The sequence below is a fragment of the Colias croceus genome, chromosome 25 (assembly GCF_905220415.1).
Source record: "Colias croceus chromosome 25, ilColCroc2.1".
Lineage (NCBI taxonomy): Eukaryota > Metazoa > Arthropoda > Insecta > Lepidoptera > Pieridae > Colias > Colias croceus.
In genome coordinates this window covers 5,946,711-5,972,478 of record NC_059561.1, presented here as the reverse complement: position 1 = coordinate 5,972,478, position 25,768 = coordinate 5,946,711, and the positions used below count along the sequence as shown (strand labels likewise).

At 34.1% G+C, this 25,768-nt stretch overlaps 1 protein-coding gene across 1 annotated transcript in view; it reads right to left on the bottom strand.

The window, feature by feature from the left end:
* The window catches only part of LOC123703062 (pikachurin-like), a 145,350-nt gene that overhangs the window by 1,032 nt on the left and 118,550 nt on the right, over positions 1 to 25,768 (bottom strand). The window contains exons 8-17 of the mRNA XM_045650938.1: positions 23,571 to 23,748; positions 15,194 to 15,591; positions 13,097 to 13,174; positions 11,509 to 11,654; positions 10,910 to 11,153; positions 7,786 to 7,880; positions 7,064 to 7,420; positions 6,544 to 6,687; positions 1,604 to 1,690; positions 1,190 to 1,293 (exon numbers count right to left, since the gene is read on the bottom strand). Of these exons, the coding sequence (XP_045506894.1) occupies positions 1,190 to 1,293; positions 1,604 to 1,690; positions 6,544 to 6,687; positions 7,064 to 7,420; positions 7,786 to 7,880; positions 10,910 to 11,153; positions 11,509 to 11,654; positions 13,097 to 13,174; positions 15,194 to 15,591; positions 23,571 to 23,748 (1,831 nt within the window). The remainder of the gene's footprint in view (positions 1 to 1,189; positions 1,294 to 1,603; positions 1,691 to 6,543; positions 6,688 to 7,063; positions 7,421 to 7,785; positions 7,881 to 10,909; positions 11,154 to 11,508; positions 11,655 to 13,096; positions 13,175 to 15,193; positions 15,592 to 23,570; positions 23,749 to 25,768) is intronic.

Below are 25,768 nucleotides of genomic sequence, written 5' to 3'. Positions count from 1 at the left end.
CTTAACTCAGAAAAATGCTACCATATACGATTTAGCAGACATAGAAGTAGAGGCATTATTGCACCCAGTTACCAGATTAATAATCATATCTTAGCAACAGTAGATAAAATAAAAGACTTAGGTGTTTATTTCGATGCAAAACTTAATTTTCACGCCCACTTCAACAATATAATTAATAACGGTTTCAAAATGTTGGGCTTTTTACTGAGAACTTGTAAAAATTTTAGGAACCCTCTCACAAAAATTACCCTCTTTAATGCCCTAGTCAGAAGCAAATTAGAATATTGCAGCGTAATATGGAATCCAAAATACAAGATTCATATTAACAATATTGAACGCATTCAAAAAAGATTTTTGTGGCATCTAGCGTATAGTTGCAACGTAGCCAAAAAAATTCGTAGTTACTCAGAACGTCTTGATTATTTTAAAATACGAACACTTTATCAGAGGAGGAAGGTTTTGGATCAGGTCTTTTTACATAAATTGGTGAATGGGTCAATCGATTGTGCGTCATTGGTATCTCAGCTTAACTTTAAAGTTCCAGTCAGATTGCCTAGAAATTCTAATAATATGCCGTTCCATACAAAATTCCACAATAGTAATCTAGGCCATTATTCAGGCATCTCTCGCCTTACCAAAGAATATAATAATATAGTTTCTGGCAATAATAAGACTATTGACATTTTCTCAAATACTGTACATAAATTTAAAAAGGAATTGCTCTCGATTGAACCTTTGCCAAAACCCAGTTGATCAAATGTAGTTTTCTTTTAACATTAATTTGATTATTTTGCCGTCAAAATTGGATTTATGTTTTATGTATTATGTATATGTGTATTTTTTACCTAATCTGCAGTTAGCTGCAGACTGTGTGTCTTAGATTTGGATTTAATGTTGTATTTGTTAGTGGTGGTTGCCTATAATTGTGACAGCACTATGTCTACGATTGTAATTACTTTAATGCTTTTATCTCTGTATCAGTGTATGTCATGTTGGTGATCCTTAATGAAATAAATAAATAAATAAATAACTCGGCGGGATTCTAATCGTCATAACCCAAAAAAAATTAAAAATATTTTTACCATGTTTTTTTTGTAATGTTTATGCAATGTCAATATAAAAAGAAACTAGATATTTTTTCTTTAAGAAAAATATAATAAAAATACCTATTAACCAGAAAAATACTTACCTATATATAAACCGTTCTCAGTGTTCAACTGCTTCAACTTGCCCGGTGATATTTTGCCGACCGAACCCAACCCATCCACTTCTAACACTCCCGCTTGTCTGTTTCTGAAATATTATGTAATTTTTTGAATTTATACCCTAGATTTTCAGAAAAAAAATTCTTTGTATTTTAAGTAATTGATAGCATAAATTGATATGTCAAAACATTTTTATTAATAGTGGTCGCAAAAAATATTTCTCTGAGGGTAGATTTGAAAAAATAAAATGAAATGTATAAGATATCTTTAGTAATTTATTTCTCATTACCATTTTTTTTTTCATATGTAACATCAGACGAACAGACTTATTAAAATATTTGTTATTTGTATAGCAATTATTGCAATTCGTTACATGTATATAAAAAAAATCATCTTACCTAGTAGCCCGCGCTCTATGCCACAGTCCATCATCCACTTTCGTATGATTCGCTATTATAACGACTTCACCACTTCCCAAGTCGTATCTGGAAAATACAATAAAAACAACGATAAAAATTGTAATCAAAACAAGGATTTTTTTATAATAAATACATAAGAGGACGACTAATTGACATCAAAAAATGAGTCTTCAATGACTGAAAGAATGAGTGGAAGCTTGAACAACAATAATTTTGTCAAAGTTTAAAAGAATTACAATAAATAATCTCCAATTGACAATTACAGAATAAATATAGGTACCGGAGGATGAAATGAAACAGTCGTCGTACTATACAATTAAAAGCTGTGAATAGGTACGTAAAAGACAGTTAAAACATACAACAATACATCTAAAAGCAGGTATAGTAATCCAAAAGTAATAATGCGCATAGAAATGTCTTCGTCACTGTTCGGCAACTGTCATATTCTCGGAGAGTCCGAAGATGATATCTATATAGAGCGGTTAAATGCATTTTCTTCATGCATAATTTAGTCAAATTATATGTTTTGTGCTAAAGGAGATTAATATGTATTTGTAGGTAAGTAACGATTTTGTTTCGATAATTCCTAGTAAGTAAATATAATGTAACTTTCGAATGATGAAAGAATTTTTAAAATCAGTCCAGTAGTTTATGAGCCTATTCATCACAATCAAACAAACAAACAAAGTTTTCCTCTTTATAATATTAGTGTAGATAAAGTATGGTTTTCAAACACAGGTTTATATATTTTAAACCATATAATATGTAAATCTTATCATTAAAATCTCAGTTCAAAAGTATTTACAGAACTGGTGATTCTTCAATATTATGACAATTACAAAAAAAATAAAAACAATCAAAATCAGGGATTATCTTTATTTCTGACATTTTAGATACATCGGAATTCTTCTTCATTTTCACTTTCCTTACTGCCATCACCTGTGTAAATCATTTCATCGATTAATTCAATTCACCTTTAAAAACAAAACCAAGAAGGGTACGTAATAGCAGTTCTATATAATTCCACACAGAGAGAACACGTGCAGTCACCACCAATATTTAAAGACAACTGACGGATTTTTGAGTTTTTTGACTGACAGGCTACCGTCACCTATCGCCCGATTTGTTTTTGATTGTGTATGACCATGAATTGACTTCTATTTCTTTTGAACAAGGTGTAAAATGCAAGTTCGTTGTTTAGGGCTCTTACGATTCAATGATTCGAGTGTCTTTGGAAATACGACAATTAGCGAAGATTTGCATGCGCATTATTAATTTTTAACCGACTTCAAAAAAAAGGAGGAGGTTATCAATTCGGCCTTTTTTTTTTTTTTTTTTTTTTTTTATGTATGTACACCGATTACTCCGAGGTTTCTGAACCGATTTACGTGATTCTTTTTTTGTTCGATGCGGGATGGTGTCGAATTGGTCCCATAAAAATTTTATTCGGCTAGGCCTAGTAGTTTTTATTTTATGAGCATTTTTGTCTGTACTCGATGACTTAATTTCAATGTAGCAAGTAACTTTGATTCACTTCCCGGTAACCGATTGAGCTGAAATTTTGTATACGAATGTAAATTGGATAGCGATGAAACATTATCATGACATGGAGCTGATCTGATGATGGAATCGGAAGGTGGCCATAGGAACTCAGTAATATTATATTGACTCAACTTTATCGAGTTTGGGCTCGTTTGATTCGTGTTGAAAAATACACTAAAAAGTATTAAATAAAAATAACTGCGTTAAAAACAACCGACTTCAAAAACGGAAAAGTAAGAAATAAAAAAGATTTGATATTATTAATTACTACATATTATTTTTATGTGCTATTTACTAAAAAGGTTTGATGTCGGTGCATGGGCTTAATACTAAGTGCTTAGTGTTTGGCACCGACTTCAAACCTATTTAATAAATAGCACATAAAAATAATATGTAGTAATTAATAATATCAAATCTTTTTTATTTCTTACTTTTCCGTTTTTGAAGTCGGTTGTTTTTAACGCAGTTATTTTTATTTAATACTTTTTAGTGTATTTTTCAACACGAATCAAACGAGCCCAAACTCGATAAAGTTGATCACAATATATTGATCCAAAAGTTACACAACATAGGTATTGGCGGTGGTCTGTTGGGATGGTTTTCGAGTTATCTTTTGGGTCGCTATTCTAGAGTAGTGGTAAACGGTTTTGCCTCTGAGCCCTTTTCAACTAAATCCGGAGTTCCACAAGGGTCCCACTTAGGCCCCATTTTATTTAATATATTCATAAATGACCTCCCACTTAACTTAAAGTACTCAAAAATATTTTTATTTGCAGATGACCTTAAAATTCTGAGAACAATTAAATCAACCACTGATAGTACTCTTCTCCAAAAGGACATAAACTCTTTGGCAGAATGGTGTAACATCAACAAAATGAAACTTAACTCAGAAAAATGCTACCATATACGATTTAGCAGACATAGAAGTAGAGGCATTATTGCACCCAGTTACCAGATTAATAATCATATCTTAGCAACAGTAGATAAAATAAAAGACTTAGGTGTTTATTTCGATGCAAAACTTAATTTTCACGCCCACTTCAACAATATAATTAATAACGGTTTCAAAATGTTGGGCTTTTTACTGAGAACTTGTAAAAATTTTAGGAACCCTCTCACAAAAATTACCCTCTTTAATGCCCTAGTCAGAAGCAAATTAGAATATTGCAGCGTAATATGGAATCCAAAATACAAGATTCATATTAACAATATTGAACGCATTCAAAAAAGATTTTTGTGGCATCTAGCGTATAGTTGCAACGTAGCCAAAAAAATTCGTTTGATTCGTGTTGAAAAATACACTAAAAAGTATTAAATAAAAATAACTGCGTTAAAAACAACCGACTTCAAAAACGGAAAAGTAAGAAATAAAAAAGATTTGATATTATTAATTACTACATATTATTTTTATGTGCTATTTATTAAATAGGTTTGAAGTCGGTGCCAAACACTAAGCACTTAGTATTAAGCCCATGCACCGACATCAAACCTTTTTAGTAAATAGCACATAAAAATAATATGTAGTAATTAATAATATCAAATCTTTTTTATTTCTTACTTTTCCGTTTTTGAAGTCGGTTGTTTTTAACGCAGTTATTTTTATGGATTACTGTACAGAATTCGAAATACAAAACAGAATAATTATAATTCACTGACATTAAACAAAACACACGCAGTAATACCCAAAATTATTGACCGGGCTGAAGTTAGCATTACTATTTTATTGCTCCTGTAGATAGATAGTGCTTATTTCTGTGGCATAGGAGCTATTTCTACTCATTGTCTGGCGCCTAACTTTAGCCCGACCAAAAGATTGTAAAGTATCTACACGCACACATTTTTTTTAGATTGTAAAGTATCTAAAAAAATGGGTGCGTGTACTAGTGTACACACGTAAGAAGTGAAACTTCTGTATGACCTTATTTTTCAAAAAATAATTTACTCTATAGATAGGGAGGCGAGGTAGCTAAATGGCGTAATTAAACGGCGCCGTCGAGACTTATCAAAATCGATAGATAAAAAAATTTCGAAAAGAAAAGCTTCTATGGTAAAAACCATTTTAGCGGTGGGTTTGGCGTGTACGGATTTTCAAAAATGTAAAAAAAAAATAGTTACTTGGGCATTCTCGAGCGCGTCAGATATTCATACTACGTATGCCCCAAGTGCCTCTGATAACAACGGTATACTAATCTGCCGGTTTGCGTGGTGGGGCTAGGCATATTAATTCGTCAAAAATGCACAAAAAAAAAATTTACTCGAGCGCGTCAGATTTTCGGAAGGGGTGTTAAGTAGGCCCCAAGGAAGCTCCCCTTAAAAAAACTGACGATTTCGGCGTGACGATAAGTTACGATGAATTTTTGAAAATGCAGAAAAAAAAAGTCCTTTTGAAATACTCGAGCGCGTCAGATTTTCATAGGGGAGGTTTATCTCGGTCTCCTCAAAGCATATTTTCTTAATCTGACAAAAATGTTGGTGGGTTCTCTTAATCTGACCGAAAAAGGTTTGAGAGTTTCTTTTTTTTAATCATCGTTATTTCATATCAATTTTTCTTAACACCCTCAGTTTTCGAGATATACTCAAAAAACCGGGAGTTTGAGTTTTTATGATGCTTCAAGTCAAAAAGTTTTAACTTTGGACAAAAATGTAAAGAGACCTTTTTTGTGTAAAATAAAATTACCTTTTTTGTTTATTCAAACTTTTTTTTTTGTAAAATGTATCGTTCGCGACTTATATACTGCAACGCGTTTTTCGGAAGACGAAATGGCTCCTCCAGACTTCCGGTCACGCGGAAACCGGCAGATTTTGTATTTTTAGTAAGTTTTAGATTATATTCTTCAAAATAAAAATAAAAACAATCGCGCTCGAGAATGCCGGATTAACGTTTTTTTTTTACAAGTTCGCGACCCTATAACTTGGCGGCGTCAAGGACTTATCGTCAGATTAGTTAAATTTAGTCTTAAAACACTAAAATCAACACCCAATATCTTAATCTGACGCGCTCGAGTATTTCAGACTATCGATTTTTTTTTACTAATCTGATCGTCTATCCTGGGCGCGCGTCACTACTTAAAGAGCTAAATAGTTAACAAGGTTGTTCTATTAGGTCTAAGGTATCTCTCATATCTTAAACTGCCACGCTCGAGTATTGCAGAAAATTCCCCTCTTCGCCTCCCTATCTACTATGCAACTTTACAGAAATACGTCGAATCACGCGTGGTAGGGATAAGAAAAAGATGGCGCGTAACGGAAAAATGTCACGCGTAACGAAAAAATGTTGTTACACTACATTTTTTCCAACCCCGATAAAGAAGTTTCACTTCAAAAAACATTATTCACAAGCCGTACATACATACATACATACATACACATAAACATACCTAAAAACAAGCACAGAGTCTTCCACAGCCAGTGACAGGAAGTCCCCCGTGTTGTCCACGGGCGCCCGGCCGCTCCACACGAGCAGGCCGTGTGACGTCACCGAGCGGAACCGGATGTTTATGTCTAGCGAGTAGCTGAGCAGTCTGCAATGGTTTATTTTATGTATATTATATGTAAAATTACAACAAATGAGGATATATTTTTGAATCCCAGATCTTAGACTAATGGCGCTGTACTCCAAATATAGTTGGAACCATGTTGGAACGAAGTTTCTTATCGCGCGTTACGAAAGGGGGCTAGACAGAAAAAATTACGACGAAAAGTTATAAAATCGTGTAACGACACTTTTGTTAAGTGTGTGTAAGCCGCTCTAAATTTTTTTATTTCTTTAAACTTTCATACACAGATTTATTATGAATAGGTGAATTTAGTTTTCCGTTGCTCTTGTAATTTATAAATTAAGCAATAAACAATATGTAAATCTACCTTCAATTTTCAAAAATAAATATAATTTCTTACCTCTTCATAGTCTCTTCATCATCGATATGTATGAAGCTATCCGTTCCGGAAAAACTGGGATATGTGTTCGTATCACCCCAGTTAATTTCGTTACTATTCAAATATTTCACTTGCATGTATGTTTGTCCATCATACGGTCTCTCTGTTATAATATCATTCGACCTTTTATCCTCTAAATATTGGTATTTCTTCAAGTTCTTCTTGTATTTCTTGCTTTGGATGTGTTTTTTCGATTTTGTCTTGTGGTATTTTAATCGGAACCCCTTTTTTGGTACAATCGCGTGGTGAATATCGTTTGTCGTTAAGTTTTTTGCGTATATTGGTATTGGTTCAGGCTTTTCTTTGCACATGTTGTTGCTGTAAGCAAATTCGGTGTGAATAATTAATTTTTTTGTTTAAAAAATTATGCGGGTAGTTGTCGATTAATATTTTTTGTGTTGAAGTTGCTGTGATTTGAAGTTTTGGATTTTTTTATATAATTTTTGACATGAAAAAATGCTTAGATCTACTAATATTATCATTGTAACTTTTCCTATGTTAATAATATTTGCAGTTAACTATATTTTGGTAACTTTAAAATTCAACTTTAAGTATCTTATCAAAAATTTTGCTAAGAAAAGAAGTATCTTATTCACATATTTTAATATTTTATTTATTTAATAAGCTATTATAAATCTTTTTACTAAGTATTTATAACAAAATAATACAAATTATATACATACGTGCAAGAATTATTCCTAGCGTCGTCACAGTTGTCCACATTAACACCACCCAACGCTGACGACACGACGGACAACTCTTCGTCGTTTATTATTAGCTGAAATGTTATAATTTTAAGGTTATTCGAAGAAATCGAAGGCATTAGGCAACTATTATAATTATTTTGCGTCCTTCTGACACATATTTTATCTTAAACTTACTAGGAGGGCCCTACTACTCCATATTGTATGAAATTGAGAAAGGAAATAAATTATTTTTATTTTATTTTATTTTAATTATTTAGTACCTATTTACAAATAACTATTAGGACTATTAGGAATTCTACACAACTCGACGAACTTTGTGGTGGCTTTAGTTAGTCGTTATAAATCGAAATGAAAATGTTGGAAAACTTGAGGAAATTTCGTTATTTACAGTTGAAGATTTAAATCTCTGATTCAGAAGATGACGAATATGGATATAAAAAAAATTCGTTCAAGGAGGACGGGAGGTGGGAAGATGGGAGGTGGTAGGACGGGATTTGAGAGGATGGAGGTGAGAGGATGGGAGTGGGGAGGATGGGAGCGGGGAGGATGGATGTGGGGAGGATGAATGTGGGGAGGATGTAAGTGGGGAGGATGGCGGTAGGGAGGATGGATGTGGGGAGGATGGATGTGGGGAGGATGGATGCGGGGAGGATGGTGGTAGGGAGGATGGATATGGGGAGGATTGAAGTGGGGAGGATTGGAGAAGGGGGGGGATGGATGTGGGGAGGATGGAAATGGGGAGGATGGTTTTAGGGAGGATAGAAGTGGGGAGGATGGTTTTAGGGAGGATAGAAGTGGGGAGGATGGATGTGGGGAGGATGGAAATGGGGAGGCTGAATGTGGGGAGGATGTATGTGGGGAGGATGAATGTGGTGAGGAACTTGAGGAAGGATGGGAGGTGAGAAGATGGGTGGTAGGACGGGATTTGAGAGGATGGAGGTGAGAGGATGGGAGTGGGGAGGATGGGAGCGGGGTGGATGGATGTGGGGAGGATGAATGTGGGGAGGATGGATGTGGGGAGGATGGTTGTGGGGAGGATAGAAGTGGGGAGGATAGAAGTGGGGAGGATAGAAGTGGGGAGAATAGAAGTGGGGAGGATGGATGTGGGGACGATGGATGTGGGGAGGGTGGATGTGGGGAGGATAGAAGTGGGGAAGTGTAAGTGGGGAGGATGGCGGTAGGGAGGATGAATGTGGGGAATATGGATGTGGGCAGGATGGATGTGGGGAGGATGGTGGTATGGAGGATGGATATGGGGATGATGGAAGTGGGGAGGATTGGAGAAGGGGGGATGGATGTGGGGAGGATGGAAATGGGGAGGCTGAATGTGGGGAGGATGTATGTGGGGAGGAACTTGAGGAAGGATGGGAGGTGGGAAGATGGGAGGTGGTAGGACGGGATTTGAAAGGATGGAGGTGAGAGGATGTACGTGGGGAGGATGGAAGTGGGGAGTGTGGAGGATGGCGGTAGGGAGGATGGATGTGGGGAGGATGGAGGTGGGGAGGATGGAAGTGGGGAATGCGGAGGATGGGAGTAAGGAGGATGTGAGAGGGGAGGATGGATGTGGGGAGGATGGGAGAAGGGAGGATGGATGTGTAGAGTGCGGAGGATGGCGGTAAGGAGGACGTGAGAGGGGAGGATGGGAGAAGGGAGGATGGATGTGGGGAGGATGGAAGTGGGGAGTGCGGAGGATGGTTGTAAGGAGGATGTGAGAGGGGAGGATGGGAGTAGGGAGGATGGGAGCGGGGAGGATGGAAGTGGGGAGTGTGGAGGATGGCGGTAGGGAGGATGGATGTGGGGAAAATGGATGTGGGGAGAATGAAAGTGGGGAGGATGGAAGTGGGGAGTGCGGAGGATGGGAGTATGGAGGATGTGAGAGGGGAGGATGGATGTGGGGAGGATGGGAGAAGGGAGGATGGATGTGTGGAGTGCGGAGGATGGCGGTAACTAGGACGTGAGAGGGGAGGATGGTTTTGGGGAGGATAGAAGTGGGGACGATGGATGTGGGGAGGATAGATGTGGGGAGGATGAAAGGGGGGCGATGGATGTGGGGAGGATGTACGTGGGGAGGATGGAAGTGGGGAGTGCGGAGGATGGCGGTAAGGAGGATGTGAGAGGGGAGGATGGTTTTGGGGAGGATAGAAGTGGGGACGATGGATGTGGGGAGGATATAAGTGGGGAGGATGGATGTGGGGAGGATGGGAGGATGGATGTGGGTAGGATGTAAGTGAGGAGGATGGAAGTGGGGAGTGTGGAGGATGTGGGGAAAATGGAGGTGGGGAGGATGGTTGTGGGGAGGATATAAGTGGTGGGGAGGATATAAGTGGTGAGGATGGATGTGGGGAGAATGGATGTGGGGAGGATGGGAGAAGGGAGGATGGATGTGGGGAGGATGAATGTGGGGAGGGTGAATGTGAGGATGGATATGGGGAGGATGGAAGTGGGGAGTGCGGAGGATGGCGGTCAGGAAGATGTGAGGGGAGGATGAATGTGGGGAGGATGGAAGTGGGGAGTGCGGAGGATGGCGGTAAGGAGGATGTGAGAGGGGAGGATGGGAGTGGGGAGGATGGTTTTGGGGAGGATAGAAGTGGGGACGATGGATGTGGGGAGGATAGATGTGGGGAGGATAGATGTGGGGAGGATGGTTGTGGGGAGGATATAAGTGGGGAGGATGGATGTGGGGAGGATGGGAGAAGGGAGGATGGATGTGGGGAGGATGTAAGTGGGGAGGATGGAAGTGGGGAGTGTGGAGGATGTGGGGAAAATGGATGTGGGGAGAATGAAAGTGGGGAGGATGGAAGTGGGGAGTGCGGAGGATGGCGGTAAGGAGGATGTGAGAGGGGAGGATGGTTTTGGGGAGGATAGAAGTGGGGACGATTGATGTGGGGAGGATGGATGTGGGGAGGATAGATGTGGGGAGGATAGATGTGGGGAGGATGGATGTGAGAAAAATGGATGTGGAAAGGATGGAAGTGGGGAGTGGGGAGGATGGCGGTAGGGAGGATGGATGTGGGGAGGATGTGTGGCGTATGTCGTGTGTTATCCCTTGGTTTTTGTTGTGTCTTCTATTGTGAGTCTTGTGTCGTGTGTTATCTCTCACCTGTTCCACACATCCACTGAAGCTATTCTTTAACGCTAATCTCATCGGTAACGGTTGAGGAGCGCCTCCCAGCAACAAATGCTGCTTCAGTTGCAAGTACCTCGCGACCCCACGTGACGTCACCGACCGTATGTCGTGCGGGGATCGTGTCGTGTCGTCGTGTCGGACGTGTAAAGTGGCGCGTCGCCCGGAACGGTTTATTGTTATGTGATGCCAGCGGTTTTGTTGGAGCGGGTAGGCTGATCTGGAATTGTTAAGAAAATTTTAATTACTATAATATTAAGGTTTATTTATTAAGATTTATAAAGTGATTGAGTTATTTAATAATCTGCATTCTTGTCAATTTTTTTCGGTATGTTACGTTTAGCTGTATCTGTCAGTTAAAAATATAACCGTCAAATTGGCATTCAGGTATATTGCCAACAAGCGATAAAATTTAAAATGGGTACCAATTTTAATGTGTTACTTTTTTATAATATTTAAAAACTATTAAACAAATATTTCTAAGAACGAATCAATTTAACATTTTTATAATGACTAAAAATGAATTTATATTCAACTTTGCTTGCATGTAAGTCTACTTAATTTGAAATACTAACCTCACAAGAGCGATACCAGAGCCCAAATCGAAGGCAAATTCAACGAAATAGTCTCTCAAATGTAGGGAAAAGAAATCACCATCACCACTCGGATCTTGAGAGTTGTATAGCAGTAGTCCATCACCGTTTGAAGGTTTTACTGTTACCTGAAATTATTATTATGTAAAATATACAAAAGATAAAACTAGTAACTGGCGTATTCTAAATATAATTAAGTTAAGTCAATCATATTGTACACTGTAATTTTTTCATTACTAAATAAATAAATGTAATATAGGGTAGTTGCTTAACATGTCTTGGAACGAAGTGCCTTATCGCGCGTTGCGAAAGAGGGCTAGACGAAAAAAAATTAAGACGAAAAGTTGTAACGACATTTTTTGCTATAGTTGTAAGCTGAATGGCGTGCGCATGTGTATCTGTCTGTCTCAATCTCTCATAGAAAGCAAGACGTTCTATTCGAGTGTCCCTTGACACCTCTCAACTTTTTTATTGTTGAGTTTATTCATGTCATGATTGATTTCATGGATATTTATGACACTGGAGCTTTGAATTCCATTAAGTACCTTGAAGCTTTGAATTCCATTAAGTTCTACCAACTACATAAATTATGCGCAATAAGAAATAATAGCCAAAGCCGATGGAGTCTTCACCAGGAAGATATCCACTACTTATTTAGTTTTAAAGAGGGTAGACGTAGAGGAAGGAAAGAATAAAAGGTGCCTTCAATCATTTGTTCTTTTATTTTTAATGATTCCTTCTTGTCGCAAAAATAAAGCTTGAAGTAGATAATTACGGGTATTAATAACGCACTTCAAAATTTATCTTCACTAGTAATCAAAGTAGATGCTTTGTATAGTTGTTTGATAATATATGAAAGATTGTGTTTAAACACTCACAAATTCGTTCGACCAATTCAACTCAAAGAAACATTCGTCCGTTCAATTTAAATAACCAGTTGAAAACAGAAACAGAAACATTGGTGATTAAAGTTCGATTTTGCAGTAACGCAAACAATATAAGTTCGATCGTTAAAGTTTGGAGCGATGCGAACTTTCATGCACTTTTGTAATTAAAACTGTAAAAGTTTAAGTAGTCGTGCATTTGATGAAATGGAGTTTTTTTTATGTTTTTAGAAGTAATTGAAATGTGAGTTACGGTTTTGTAGTATTAATAGATACCTAACTATGGAAAATAATAGTGTATTTGCGAGAGTTTGATTCGAGATTGAAATTTTCAATTAACTATACATTTACACGAAGTATTTGTGCTCTACTTAAAGATGAGTTGCAATAAAATAAGTAAGGTATTTCAAGCAGTCTTAAAAGGAATAGGTATCAAATTCGTAGTTTAACGAACTCTACAGCTGTTAACAGTTTTCATTATAACAACTTAAAATAAATAAAGCTACTACAAACTTTATTCAATCAATAGAAAACATACTACCACATCATAGCTAAACTATGTATACCTTATCATCATATCAATAAAGTCTATTATCAATATAATTCACAGTCTTTATAAGTGTACAAAACCTGCACGTAAATATAAAAAACGCAAATTTAATAAATAACAAAAGTACTACAAATACCTGTATATCAAGCCAGCTTTGCGCCGAATTGCCCAAGCCCGGCAGCCGCAAATACGAAGAACCGTTGAATCTAGGAACCTGGAAATTTGTTAAGTTCTAGAACGTTCTAGTGTAAATAATTTCGATATTCGTGTTTCAGATTTTGGTTGATCGATGGTTCGGTTAAGTGATTGATTGGTGTTTGGAACAAAAAAGGTGATAAATAAGAGGTAGAAATGGATGGAAAAAATATTTTAATGCGTGGTAAAGTTTGATTATATATCGTGTTAATGAGAGAAACATCAAAAATAAACAAATGTGACAAGAATAAGGGAACCAATTATGCTAAAATCACAAAAGTATAGAAAATACAGAAGTAGAAATATAAATCTGAAAAAAAAATTGACTTTTGGGAATTCAATATCAGATGTTTGATTATTGTAATATGTATTTCAAATGTTTTGAGTAGTGGAGAGATGAATATGTATTTTCCAATAATTAAAATTAATATATTATAAGAAAACTATTTAGTTTTCCTATCAAACATTTGTAGGTTTATTGATTACAAGATAAAAACATAACATACAGTTACTTAATGATCGTCAAAATTTATATTCTTACAAAGTTTTCCCAAGTTTTACATATTTTATCTTAATAATAATCATTAGATATAAAAGAGCGGTAATTTGCAGTCAACATATTATAACAGATTGTTATAACTTGAACAAGATACGGGGAAGTTTTCGTAGTTAATAAGTCTTGGCTCTCGGGCAAATTATGATAAATCGACTTATTTTAATTGGATATTTTTCTACGCTATTTTATGAAAAGTTTGTTTTACATGGCAACGAGATAATTAGGAATGTGAGGCAATCTAGATCGTTATTATTATTGGAACGAAGTTCTTATCGTGCGTTACGAAGGGGGCTAGACGGGAAAATTAAGACGAAAAGTTGTAACGATAATTTTTGTGCGTGTGTTTCTCTGTCTGCCTCTCTTTCTCTCGTAACTAATTAATCGAAAAGATCTTCGTTCCATCCGGGTGTCTCTTGACAAGTCTCAAGTTTGTTTTAGTAATAATTAAGAGTTGGTAGGTAGGTATATATCAAAAAACAAAATGTAATGTAGCAAATAATTAATAAATGAAATTGCAGAACCTCTGATAATGTTTGTAGGATTTATACCTAATATACTCTAAGCAAAATTATTAAAACGTTGGAAAATTGAATGGGAGAGATAGAATTTAATTAAAATTACAACTATTTTTATTTGCATATTATACTGGCATTTTGTTGTTTTCAGTTATCGAAGCCTCATCAAAGCGAAGGCAGTCCAACTCTAGACTCGTTAAAGCAAATCATTTCTAGGACTTCGACTATTTCTTAATTATTTTTCTCGTAAAATAACAGAAATGAAAATTTCATTTCATTCTTTTAAACCTGTTTTTAATAAAAAATTTACTTTTTCTTCGAATCAAGTCATTATTTCGCCTTAAAATACGATTTAACCAACCAAATAACAAAGCACAAAAACTGATAAATTATTCCACGTAAATTTCAATTTATCGTTACAGATTATATTCGTAATATAATAGAAGACCAACGGAAAAGGACATTTAAATAATGTTAAACATTTATTTGAGATATTTTTTGCTAGAAAATGCTTTAACGAAGACAAAGGTATTTTCTGTTCCCTTCATAAGACAATGGATATATTTGTCTAGAGGAGATGTAATTATAAAACGCATTAGGGAATTTATGATACTTGCCCACGGCTAAGAGCTTGCATTTATCTTACTTGCGTATTGTTTTGAAAATTTCTTAGATTAGGGCAAAATGTGGGTGTTATTAAGTTTTTTTAAGTACCTTTTATTGGGCAATATTTTGGTTTTGCCCAAAATTTTGTCATTTTGGTTTTGTTTTGGATTTGATGAACACATTTAGTTGCAATTTTTATTCGTCGATGAATGTAAAAATACTTTACTTTTTCCGTACGAATATTGGTGTAAACTTTAAAGGAAAAAAATATCTGAAAAATAAATCATTGGTCGCAGAAAGAAAAATTGAATAAATTAATATTTTCTTCAAAATTACACCAAAATAATTTAAATCTACATACCTTCAAATCCAGCGTAATTTCGCACTTATCCCCCGCGTATCCGAGCGGGCACAAGCACACGCTACCAACACATCCACCGCCATGTTGGCACTCACAGTAATCCTCTTTCATCACCCTTGTTTCATCACTTTTTGTTCCTCCATCATTTTGATTGAACACTCGAACATCCCGTTTATCATTATCGAACTTTATTTTTTTCATATCTTTATAATTTAGTATGGAATTGTCTATTTTGTTTTGGTCCTTCGAGTCTCGCATGACAAGGTCGTTATCCTCGAAGTGTACGATATCGTTAATGTCGTATATCGCATGGTCTATTTCGTTGTGTCTGTGCGGTATTATTTCGCTCGTCACTTCGTTTGGTGGTCGCCATGGAGCGAGCGTGGGTGCACATTCATCTAGAAGGAGGAAAATAGTGTTAAAATTCTTAATATTATAAAAATAATAATAATAAAGTATATAGTGTAGATTTTATAAAGTGTTAGAAATGTATAAACTAATCTAGTAGTCTATTCTAAGTCTAATAATACAAAAAAATGATTATGGTAGTAATTTATAAATTATTTTGTATTGATGATGTAGTTTAAAAGCACAATATAAATCACACCCATACCATTAATAAAATTTAAATTTATATATAGTATCGACAAAAATACATAATATTGAAAAGACCCACAGTTTTGTACTGTACATTTTTAATAAACACTTCGCGAAACCATGTTTTATATGAATAATTGGAATGGGTTATTTGAATCTGAATGAATATGGAAAATATTTATTTAATGCGTGGATGCAGGTTTAAACTTTTCTGTTAATTATAGATGTACGAAATAAAACAGAATCTCAATGTATGGAAAAATACATTACTTATTGCAACTGAATGACTCTGATATGAAAAAGTATTTGGATTCGATTTTATTTTAATGATGACTATTTTTTATGTATCTGGAAAATATTGTCCGGGTTTGTAGTTTTTTCTCTTTATACTTTTTCATTCATATTGATATTAATCACTTCAATGCGCTCGATAATGAACGTAACTTTATGTATTAAAAGACTTTTTGAGCTAAAATCTCTTTTTAAATCTATTAGCATTGTCTGTAGTGTTGCTCCAAAGGTCTAACCGTTTTATCAAGTTTCTAAGCTGCTAAGTTTAATATATAGGCATATATTATATAGATGTATACCTATATTCTATAACTATATGAATTATAATAATATCTGTAGTATATAGATCCTGATATCCTGATATAGTCTAACTTTCTGGATTATTTTCAAAGTCTATATTTACCTCAACAAAAACTGAGTATTGACCTTTCGCAATTTTCTTGAGGAGTATCTTCGTCCAATTATTACTTTTTTTACCTTTGTCAAAAGTGCCAAAGCATCACTTGATAAAACTTCACATTTCTAAGTTAGACAGATACTTTAGTAAGTGCAGATAATTTATTACTATCTATATATTAACTTGACTCAACATGGTCGTAGTGAAGCTTACTAAGTTTTAATAAAAGTTCCCTTAATCTGAGGTTAGCTGCGAACTGTGTAACTTTTATAAGATCTTGTTCGACCTGATAAGAAACTATGAGAAAGTTTTCATATTTTAAAAGTTAATAATTAGTTCGTTTTATGTAGGTACTTCGATTTGATATGAAACGAAACTTTGGTGCGGATTTATTTTATTTTATTATGTTTGATAGTCTATTTCTATGGGTTATTAACAGAATTTGTGGTGTAACGATTAGCACAAAAATTACTGGGCGGTAACTATAAAGTCGTTCAACAGTATTAACAGCTCAGCTCTATACGTTATGTACCATCATCACTTTTCCAGACTAGAATTAATACTGCTTTAAGCCATCATGGTATGACTGAAATTTGATGTGTAGATCTTTTTACTATACTTTCCAACAATTTTGAAAAAAACAACCATCGCATGAAGTTGTTTCCAACCACTCAGTGTTGCTCTCAGAACACACCGAAACAGTTGAACAAAAGGAATGCGCAAAACTTTACACACGATTCCGGCAGTCTTGCTCACATCCGAAATCGCATCAAAAAGAACGTTACACGTCCAATTATTTCTCAAGTGCTCTGAGCACTTACAGAGATAACACTTGTAAAAAATTCAGGGTAGAAACGCAAATAATTTTCAAAGCGACGCCGTAATACAGCTTGAGTGGGTGGGAGGTAATTTTTGTAATTTACGAGATAGGGCGAACAAAGTTAATTAATTTTGCATTTTGTCAGCGTATCATGTATGTGATGTAATGTATGCGTGTGTGGGTTTGTATGTGTGTGTGGGTGTGTGGAATGTAGTCATCTATAGTCGAGCCAATTTAATAGGCAACATTTGACGTCTATCAATTTTATCTTCGAAGAGAGGTAACCTGCTTAAAAACATCGATTAAAGTGAATTAATCGATACGGATTTGAAACATTTGTCAATCGAATTTATTAATTTATGATGATTTTTATTCACAAGTAATCAATGCATTCGATTCTAGATGTCAGATTTCGATTTTTAGAGTAACGTCTCTGGTATTTAAAAAGAAAAAAGTTTTACTGACACAAAATTGTAGCGACGTCAGTTCTTCAATTCAGAAATTGTTTATTATGTTTAGTATGGTTTATCAGTAAAATGAAATCTTAAAATTACTTGTATCGGTCATTATTATTATAAATATGTAATCATAATTGAAAAAAGTTAAGCAAATGTGCAGTTCTAACAAAACGAAATATCATGTTATTCTATGTCGTCGTTACTAGGTTACGTTGTTGAATTTTGTTGAACTGTCAAATGTTGCCTATTAAAATGGCTCTACAATAAATTCTATACGAGTAAAGGTGTACACGAGGGTAAGGGTTAGTTATATTAAAAGTCCCGATTTTTATGCTTTGACTTATCGTAGGTCTGCTTTCGTAGGTGTTTATGTATTTATTAAATTACTAGCTTTCCACCCGCGGCATCGCCCGCATAGAAGAAAGAAAAACCCCCATAGTTCCCGTTCCCGTGGGATTTCCGGGATAAAACCTATCCTATGTCCTTTCTCGGGTATCAAAATATCTCTATACCAAATTTCACGCAAATTGGTTCAGTAGTTAAGGCGTGATTGAGTAACAGACAGACAGACAGAGTTACTTTCGCATTTATAATATTAGTATGGATTTCTTTCAGTACATTGATGATTCAAAAGTGTTTTTAACGAAGTCTAATTTATTAAATGATTGCATTTTTGTATCTAGAGACAGATAACCTTTTTTTTTTTTATAGTGGGAAGTCTTCCAAAGATACCCACGGCCCCCGGGGAAGGAGCCGTGGGTTATGTCGGATTCTTACCGACTAAAACCCCACTGTGTTCCGTCGAGCCGCTTTAATGAGGGGGCCGCGGGTATTTGTTAGAATTCTTCCGCAACCCCCTCGGCGAGACAGATAACCTACCTGGTGGTGAATATGAGCATATTTTTGCGATAAAAATCTTAAAGAAGAAGTAAATCGAATTTGTTTATGAAACGATTGCTATACTGTGAGCTGTGAAATCTATTTGTGGCTCTATTTAACATTATCCTTATGAACTGAGCAAAAGTAAAAGTAATAAACAGCGAAACGACGTCTTGAATGAGGGTTCAACTACCACTGCAATAAAAATCTATTTCGCCATAAATTAGAGAACCTACAATAGTTTCCGGCCAAAACACATAAGGAAACTCATCAATTGAAAATACTGTAAATTATTCCATCTGTAAGTAATAAGTTATCATAATATCGTAATTACAGGAAAGAACCACCCTTATTAACGAAGTAATAAAGAAAATACTGCGTAAAATACTTTGTAACTTGTGTACATTATTCCTTCTAATACGTTCATTACAATGATATTTCAGGAAAAATCAACGATATTCAATAAAAAATGTTCCTATCTAATATGGCATGAAATACGTAACTTGTATGACGTCACATGCAAGTGAGGCTTACCAATAAAGTGAATCTCAATATTGCCATATTCATATTCTTGCGTTTGGCGTCATGACAGATAAAACATACAAATTTTTATATTATGTTAGTTAGTATTTTCAACGGTATCTTCTACCTTTATGACTATATCTGATAACCGAAGTGTCGAGTATAGTTTCTATTTGTAACCTATATTTATTAGACTTCTATTATTATATACTCAGAGAATCCCGTCAAACTTATATTCACATGGGCATTAGGAAGTGTTTAAATCAAGAGGCTGGCAAGGGCTCTCGTGAATAACGCACGACGCAGGGAATATTAAAACTTGCCAAGGATGATGTATTGCCTGTGAAAATACGAAAATTTGATATGCGTCTGCTATCACGTGGTTTTTCGCGTATTTTTCGTGAGCTTTGGTTGTTATGGTAATTTAAAAATACCATATATCATTGAGAAACGTCTTTATTACTACATAGCATAAAACAAAGTCGCTTTCCGCTGTTTGTGTGTATGTATGTAATGTATACTTTACCCGCCGCGGGAGGAAAGCTAGTGTAATTTATAATAATTAATCTATACTAATATTATAAAGCTGAAGAGTTTGTTTGTTTGTTTGTTTGAACGCGCTAATCTCGGGAACTACTGGTCCTATTTGAAAAATTCTTTCGGCGTTAGATAGCCCATTTATCGAGGAAGTTTATAGGCTATATATCATCACGCTACGACCAACAGGAGTGGAGCCACGGAGGTGAAACCGCGCGGAGCAGCTAGTGTTACTTATAATTAAAAAGCTGAAAAATTTGTGTGTTTACTAAAACGAGTGGTTACTAATTTCTATGTAATAGAGCTTGAATAGCTTATGAATAACTGAAACCATTTCAAAATAAATTTGAATGAATATTTTTTTAGTTTGTATATTATAATTCTATGTTTCTGTTATTTAGCAAAGAATTCAAAACTTACGTCGTTGTCTGCGATAATTAAAATAACGATCTAGGTAATTGAAATACATTTATTATGATAATATTAAAACAATTCTTAGCAAACGTCTCAAACAATGACGAACATTCTCTAAATAATTCCTCGAATTACAAACAATCTTCATGAATAGCACCAAATCCATAACTCTCACAGAGAACGGTCAATTTCCAATAGAAATTGTCGGTTCGTCCGGCCTTCCGTATTTCTATTCCGTAGAAAAGTTATTTTCCCGATAGAGTCCGACAAATTGCATTGATATATTATAGATCAAAATGATTGAATGTGGTATACGATTGTATATGGGTATTCTGTTATACCTTGTGTGATTTGTTGATTTTTCATGTCTTTCTATTGAAACTTTCACAAACATACATGTCTTTTGAGAAGAAACTATGAATGAATGAATGAAAAATTCTTTATTGCACACAAAAATACAGATTTACAAAATAAGAGCGATACAAGTTAAAATATGTACAGAGGGCAATCTTATCGCTGTAAGCGATATCTGCCAGACAACCCGCAAACCTATCTAAAAACTATGTGCTTATCTAGAAACTATCTGCTTATTTAAAAAATGTAGACCTCAAAAGATTATATTTAATGCTAATGCTGTTTATTCATATATTTCATTTGATTTCCTAGCAAAGTTGTGCTAAAATCGATTTATTTTAACGAGATTTTTCTTATTAAACAGCGTAGTACCTACTTTATAAAGTACCGTCAACATAATTGGCTGTTCTGTATATCACAGCATATACAACCTATTCCTATTAGGTTAAATATATATCTAACTACGTTTCTCCTTCCTAACATTTACTCGTATTCATCAGCTATGCATAAATAATAAATATACATACATGACGTATAAACGTCAGTTACCTATTTTCAACCGTAAAATACAAACATAAATATTCATTGCTAAAACTTCCAATGAGCTATGATTAATGTGTTTCATATTTCAATATGTAACTTTAACATAGTTGTGGAAACAAAACATCAGTCCCTATTGTAAAATCCTTTGTAATTAAGGTTCGGATGCTTAAAAGTTACTCGTAGTTATTCAATACATCCAATTAGTATACAGAAGCTAGCGGTATGGTTCAAACCGATCAAAAAGTTTTCAATTGTTATATTAAATGTGAAACTATTGTATTTATGTAACAGACATAAGCAGTTTTTGAAAGGCAGCACTATCTTACAGACTCAATAGTAGTATCACGGATAATATAATACTATATTAGTAGTATACTGTTTTTCTTATAGCCTTTGGCATATAATACAACCTGTATTTTATAGTTAGTTTGTCAATATTTATAGTAATAAGAAGGTTTTGAATTCGATTGCTCTTTCGATATAATGCATTCATGACGATCTTTTTTACTATACCATTATTTAATTGAATATGTATTTGTGCATATAGATAAATGGAAATTTATTTGATAATGTATACGTATAGATTGTCTAATCTATACGTATATACAGATTGTATATCTATTCCATTTTTCCCTCCCTAGTCGTAAAAAATGCTAAGAAAATTCTAAAGTCGTAAAATCTGTAAGATTCATAGTAGAAAGAAGAACTGTGTTATCATGTACGCATATGTAAATTACTTTTGACAGAATATTGCTCAAATCAATTGATATACGTGCTTCAGCATTCCAAAGCAACATTACATTATGTAACCACAAAACAATTTATAATTAACCGCGCCTTTATAAACTTTACGAGCGCACTCTCTTGCATATTTTTCAGAAATAGCTTGTTTTACAACATAATTGTATACGTGCAGTGTACAATTTTAATGAGTCGAGTTGTATGCCGAATGTATTTTTTTAAATTGTGTAATAAATTGAATGCAGTTACTAAAGAAACTACGTGTTTTTATTGCTCTTTTTTGCGCTTGTATGCTGTTATAAAAAGATTATTATTTTTAATTAGATTCAACTAGCGATTTTTTTCGCAATGTGAAAAAAATTGCAAAATTACATACAATTTGTTCAAATTCAAATTAAACAAGCATAAAGACTATTGGTTTTTTAGTTTCAAGAAAGATTGGTAGATTTTGATTCACTTCAATATGTAGATATAGATCACTGTATAGTGATAAGGCCACCCTTTGTGCTTTTTTATTTTTATTATTGTAACCTTTATGTATATTTTGTTTCTATCACAATACAGTGTTAAATAAATAGATATAAAATATATAGATGATTGCCAATTCTATGTGTTCTTTAATCGTACTTTTATAGACATTTCTACAAGAAAAATGTTGTGTGGTTTTATGAAACCACGTTAAAAGTGAAACTTACGATAATTATCTGATTTGTACGATAATTATCGTACGTCACGCGACATGCGCTACACAGACCAAAAAGTTTGAGACGATGTAATAAAAGTTTCACTTTAAAAAATAGATACGTTCAATGCACTTTATTCAAACGAAATCTCCTTTATCCTACAACTTTTAATTCATATAAACTTTTCCAAACAATTCCGAACGTCTCTTCTACTGAGAATAATCAATAGGAAACTCGATAGTTACTCTTTGTACAAAGCTCTTCATTCACCGATTTGAACGAAACTTACACAGATAGATTTCAGCACAAAATAGCATACCTAATGACTTTTTAAGACGGTTTTAAACAAGGTCTGACGAAGGACGAACTTCTATTATATTGTTAACTTTAAAATCACTATTGAAATAATATTTAAGATACTTTTTACATTATAGATTGAGACATTTGAATTTATATCAAAATCGGTCGGGTACGGGTCGGGTACTCTACATGATTTCAGAACAATCGTTCGTAGTAAATTTCTATTAATAAATTAGTAAGTAGTATAAATTATTCTATCTTTTCTTAAATGAAAGAAAACATTATATAGTTGTCAGAGCTACTATGAGATCTTAAAAACCATCTTAAACTTCATTACCGATGTAATTGCATCTCAACTAGCACTTTAAAAATATTTAATCCTTCCATCAGTATTATTAAAGTGAAAATACCCATTTCTATTGAAAATATCATTTGGGGTCTCTCAAAGGAGTTGGACAACGATTTACATTTCCCAACTCGAAAATTTTACCGAGTTGAAATTTTTAGAAAAGTTAAAATGGTTCGGAAAATTATTTCGCCATTTCTTTGAAATTTGTTCGATATTTATGATAGCATGTTTACGGAATTATCATTAAATTTTAATTTTAGTTAATTCGACTACAGTGAATGAGTTCCACAAAAATAATGAATATGCAATTTAATATAATGAAAGTCAAATGCTTATAAAAATACTAACGTATTGATAAATCATGTTACCTTTAAGTATAGGATAGTGTGTAGTGGAATGAATGCATTCATTCCTTGTAAACATTACCTACTTGTACTTAAACCAAAGAATACTTGAAATAAAATTCATACATCTACTATATTTAGTACTTACTGATATCCAACATCGAAACCGCATCCTTCACAAGTCTGTACGTATCCCCATTAATCCTCAAAAAGTCCACACAGCCTAGTAAACCTTCAGTTAAACCGAGTTTGTTCTGTAGCCCCGTGGTATTACCGGCCCCACCCACCCAGACTGGTTCGCGGAATGTCATACGCGAGAAGAGGCCCTGGGAATGGAAATATAATTATAAATAACTATTACATAATATAAAAGAGTGTGTGTGCCGAGCACACGTGTCAGAAGTGAAACTTCATTGGCAAAATTCAAAGATACCAAAATCATAATTCATAGCCTTACTTCATGACGTGACCTTTAAATTTTACTCTCAACGCGCCTAAAGAAGTTTCACTTCACTATTGAAAAACCTTTTGTATACCTATGAGATTAGCTAAAATATACTTATTTTCTTTTCTTGGTTTAGTACATTATAATGCAAGGTTCTATATTATATTTATAATATACATAATTAGACATACAATTTATCAGTACCTACAAATGCAACGAAAAATGGAAACATTTCAATTTCATAAAAGTATATTATACTTTTTCATTGCACATTGTAATCCACACCTAAAACAACTTTCAGGTCAATAATTGAAAAGCAAATAGACGGATCTAACATGAAATCGTTTCGTATCCGATCACGTTGGAATTTCCCGTCAACATCAGAAAGTTAGTCGCCCATTAAACTTAGAATTTTTATTTCAACTCCGTGAATATGAAATGAGTTGTTTTCGAGATATCTCGATGTTCGAATTTTTGCTGAATTTGTTTAGTCTCCGCTATTCCTTATCTAGAAAATGAACCTTGGCAGCAAAGGCAAAGGGGTTATTGTAAATTTGCCACAAAGTTAATTCGTCACGTTTTTAAAACTCCATACATTGAAAGTAAATTCGTCACATGCCTTAAAAAGTATGTGTAAGTTCGTCACAGGTATATTCGGGTTATTGTAAATTTGCCACAAGTACTAAAGTACCGCCAGCAAGCAAGGCAAGTGAATTATACCTTTCAGCCTGCGATGAAACCAGCAATATAATGATTTACATTTTAATATTACAGTCATCATTCACATAAGGTAAATTCATCAATAACATAAGGTAAATTCATTATTGAGTCAAATTGATTTGCGCTTTTTAAAAGTTTGAAATGATTTTTTATGTATTAGAATTTTTATTTTTATGGAAAACGAAAGTTGACTTATAAAAATAATTAATGTGATTTTAACTGTGATTTATTAAGTGTCATGATCATGAAACGCGCTAGTCTATTTGAGTTTTGATTTTTATTTGCTTTGTGTTTTTCGAATATTATAGGATATGATTTAAGTAAAGTAAGAGCAATATCTTTACTTGTTAAAATAAAAGAATAATATTTTATCCTTATTTTTAGGATCCTTATCCTTAGGATTGTTATAAATTTTGTAGAGCCGCTTTTAGTTCATTGTATTTTAAAAATATTTATAGAGAGAACTGTGATTTTTACGATTACCTATGTAGAATAATATAGATGTTAAGTAATATTTTTTATAACTTTTGTATATTTTTAGAACATTCAGGGTGTAAGTGACAGTCTTTCGAAAACTTTTACCATGGACTCAGGTCATCTTTCTGAGCAACTTTCCCAAAGAAACCATATTGCGGAAATGAAAAAAAAATTCGGCTTCCCATACAAAATTTTCGAGTGAAATGCTAATTTTGTATGGGAGGTTGAAATTTTTTTTTTCATTTCCACAATATGCTTTCTTTGCGAAAGTTGCTCAGAATGATTCCATGGTTAAAGTTTTCGGGAGGCTGTCCCTTACACCCTGTATACAAAATAGGTGAAAAATATTTTATACTTATTTTTATACGATTGTGATAAATATTATAGAGCCGCTCTCATTTCATTACATTTTAAAAATATTTATAGAGAGAACTGTGATTTTTACCATTACCTATGTAGAATAATGTAGATGTTAAGTAATACTATTTATAACTGCTGTGAATTTTTAGAACATATACAAAATAGATGTTCCTTGGTTTTTAGCAAAATTTATCTTTGTTATGCTTTTCCTTATGTTTTTACAAAGTCCATTCAACCAAATCCAAAATCTAAAACTGATTAAGAAATAAACATTTTAAATTAATTTATTGTTTAATTTTTTTGCTATCTGTACTTAAATTATCGATGTGACGAATTTACAATAC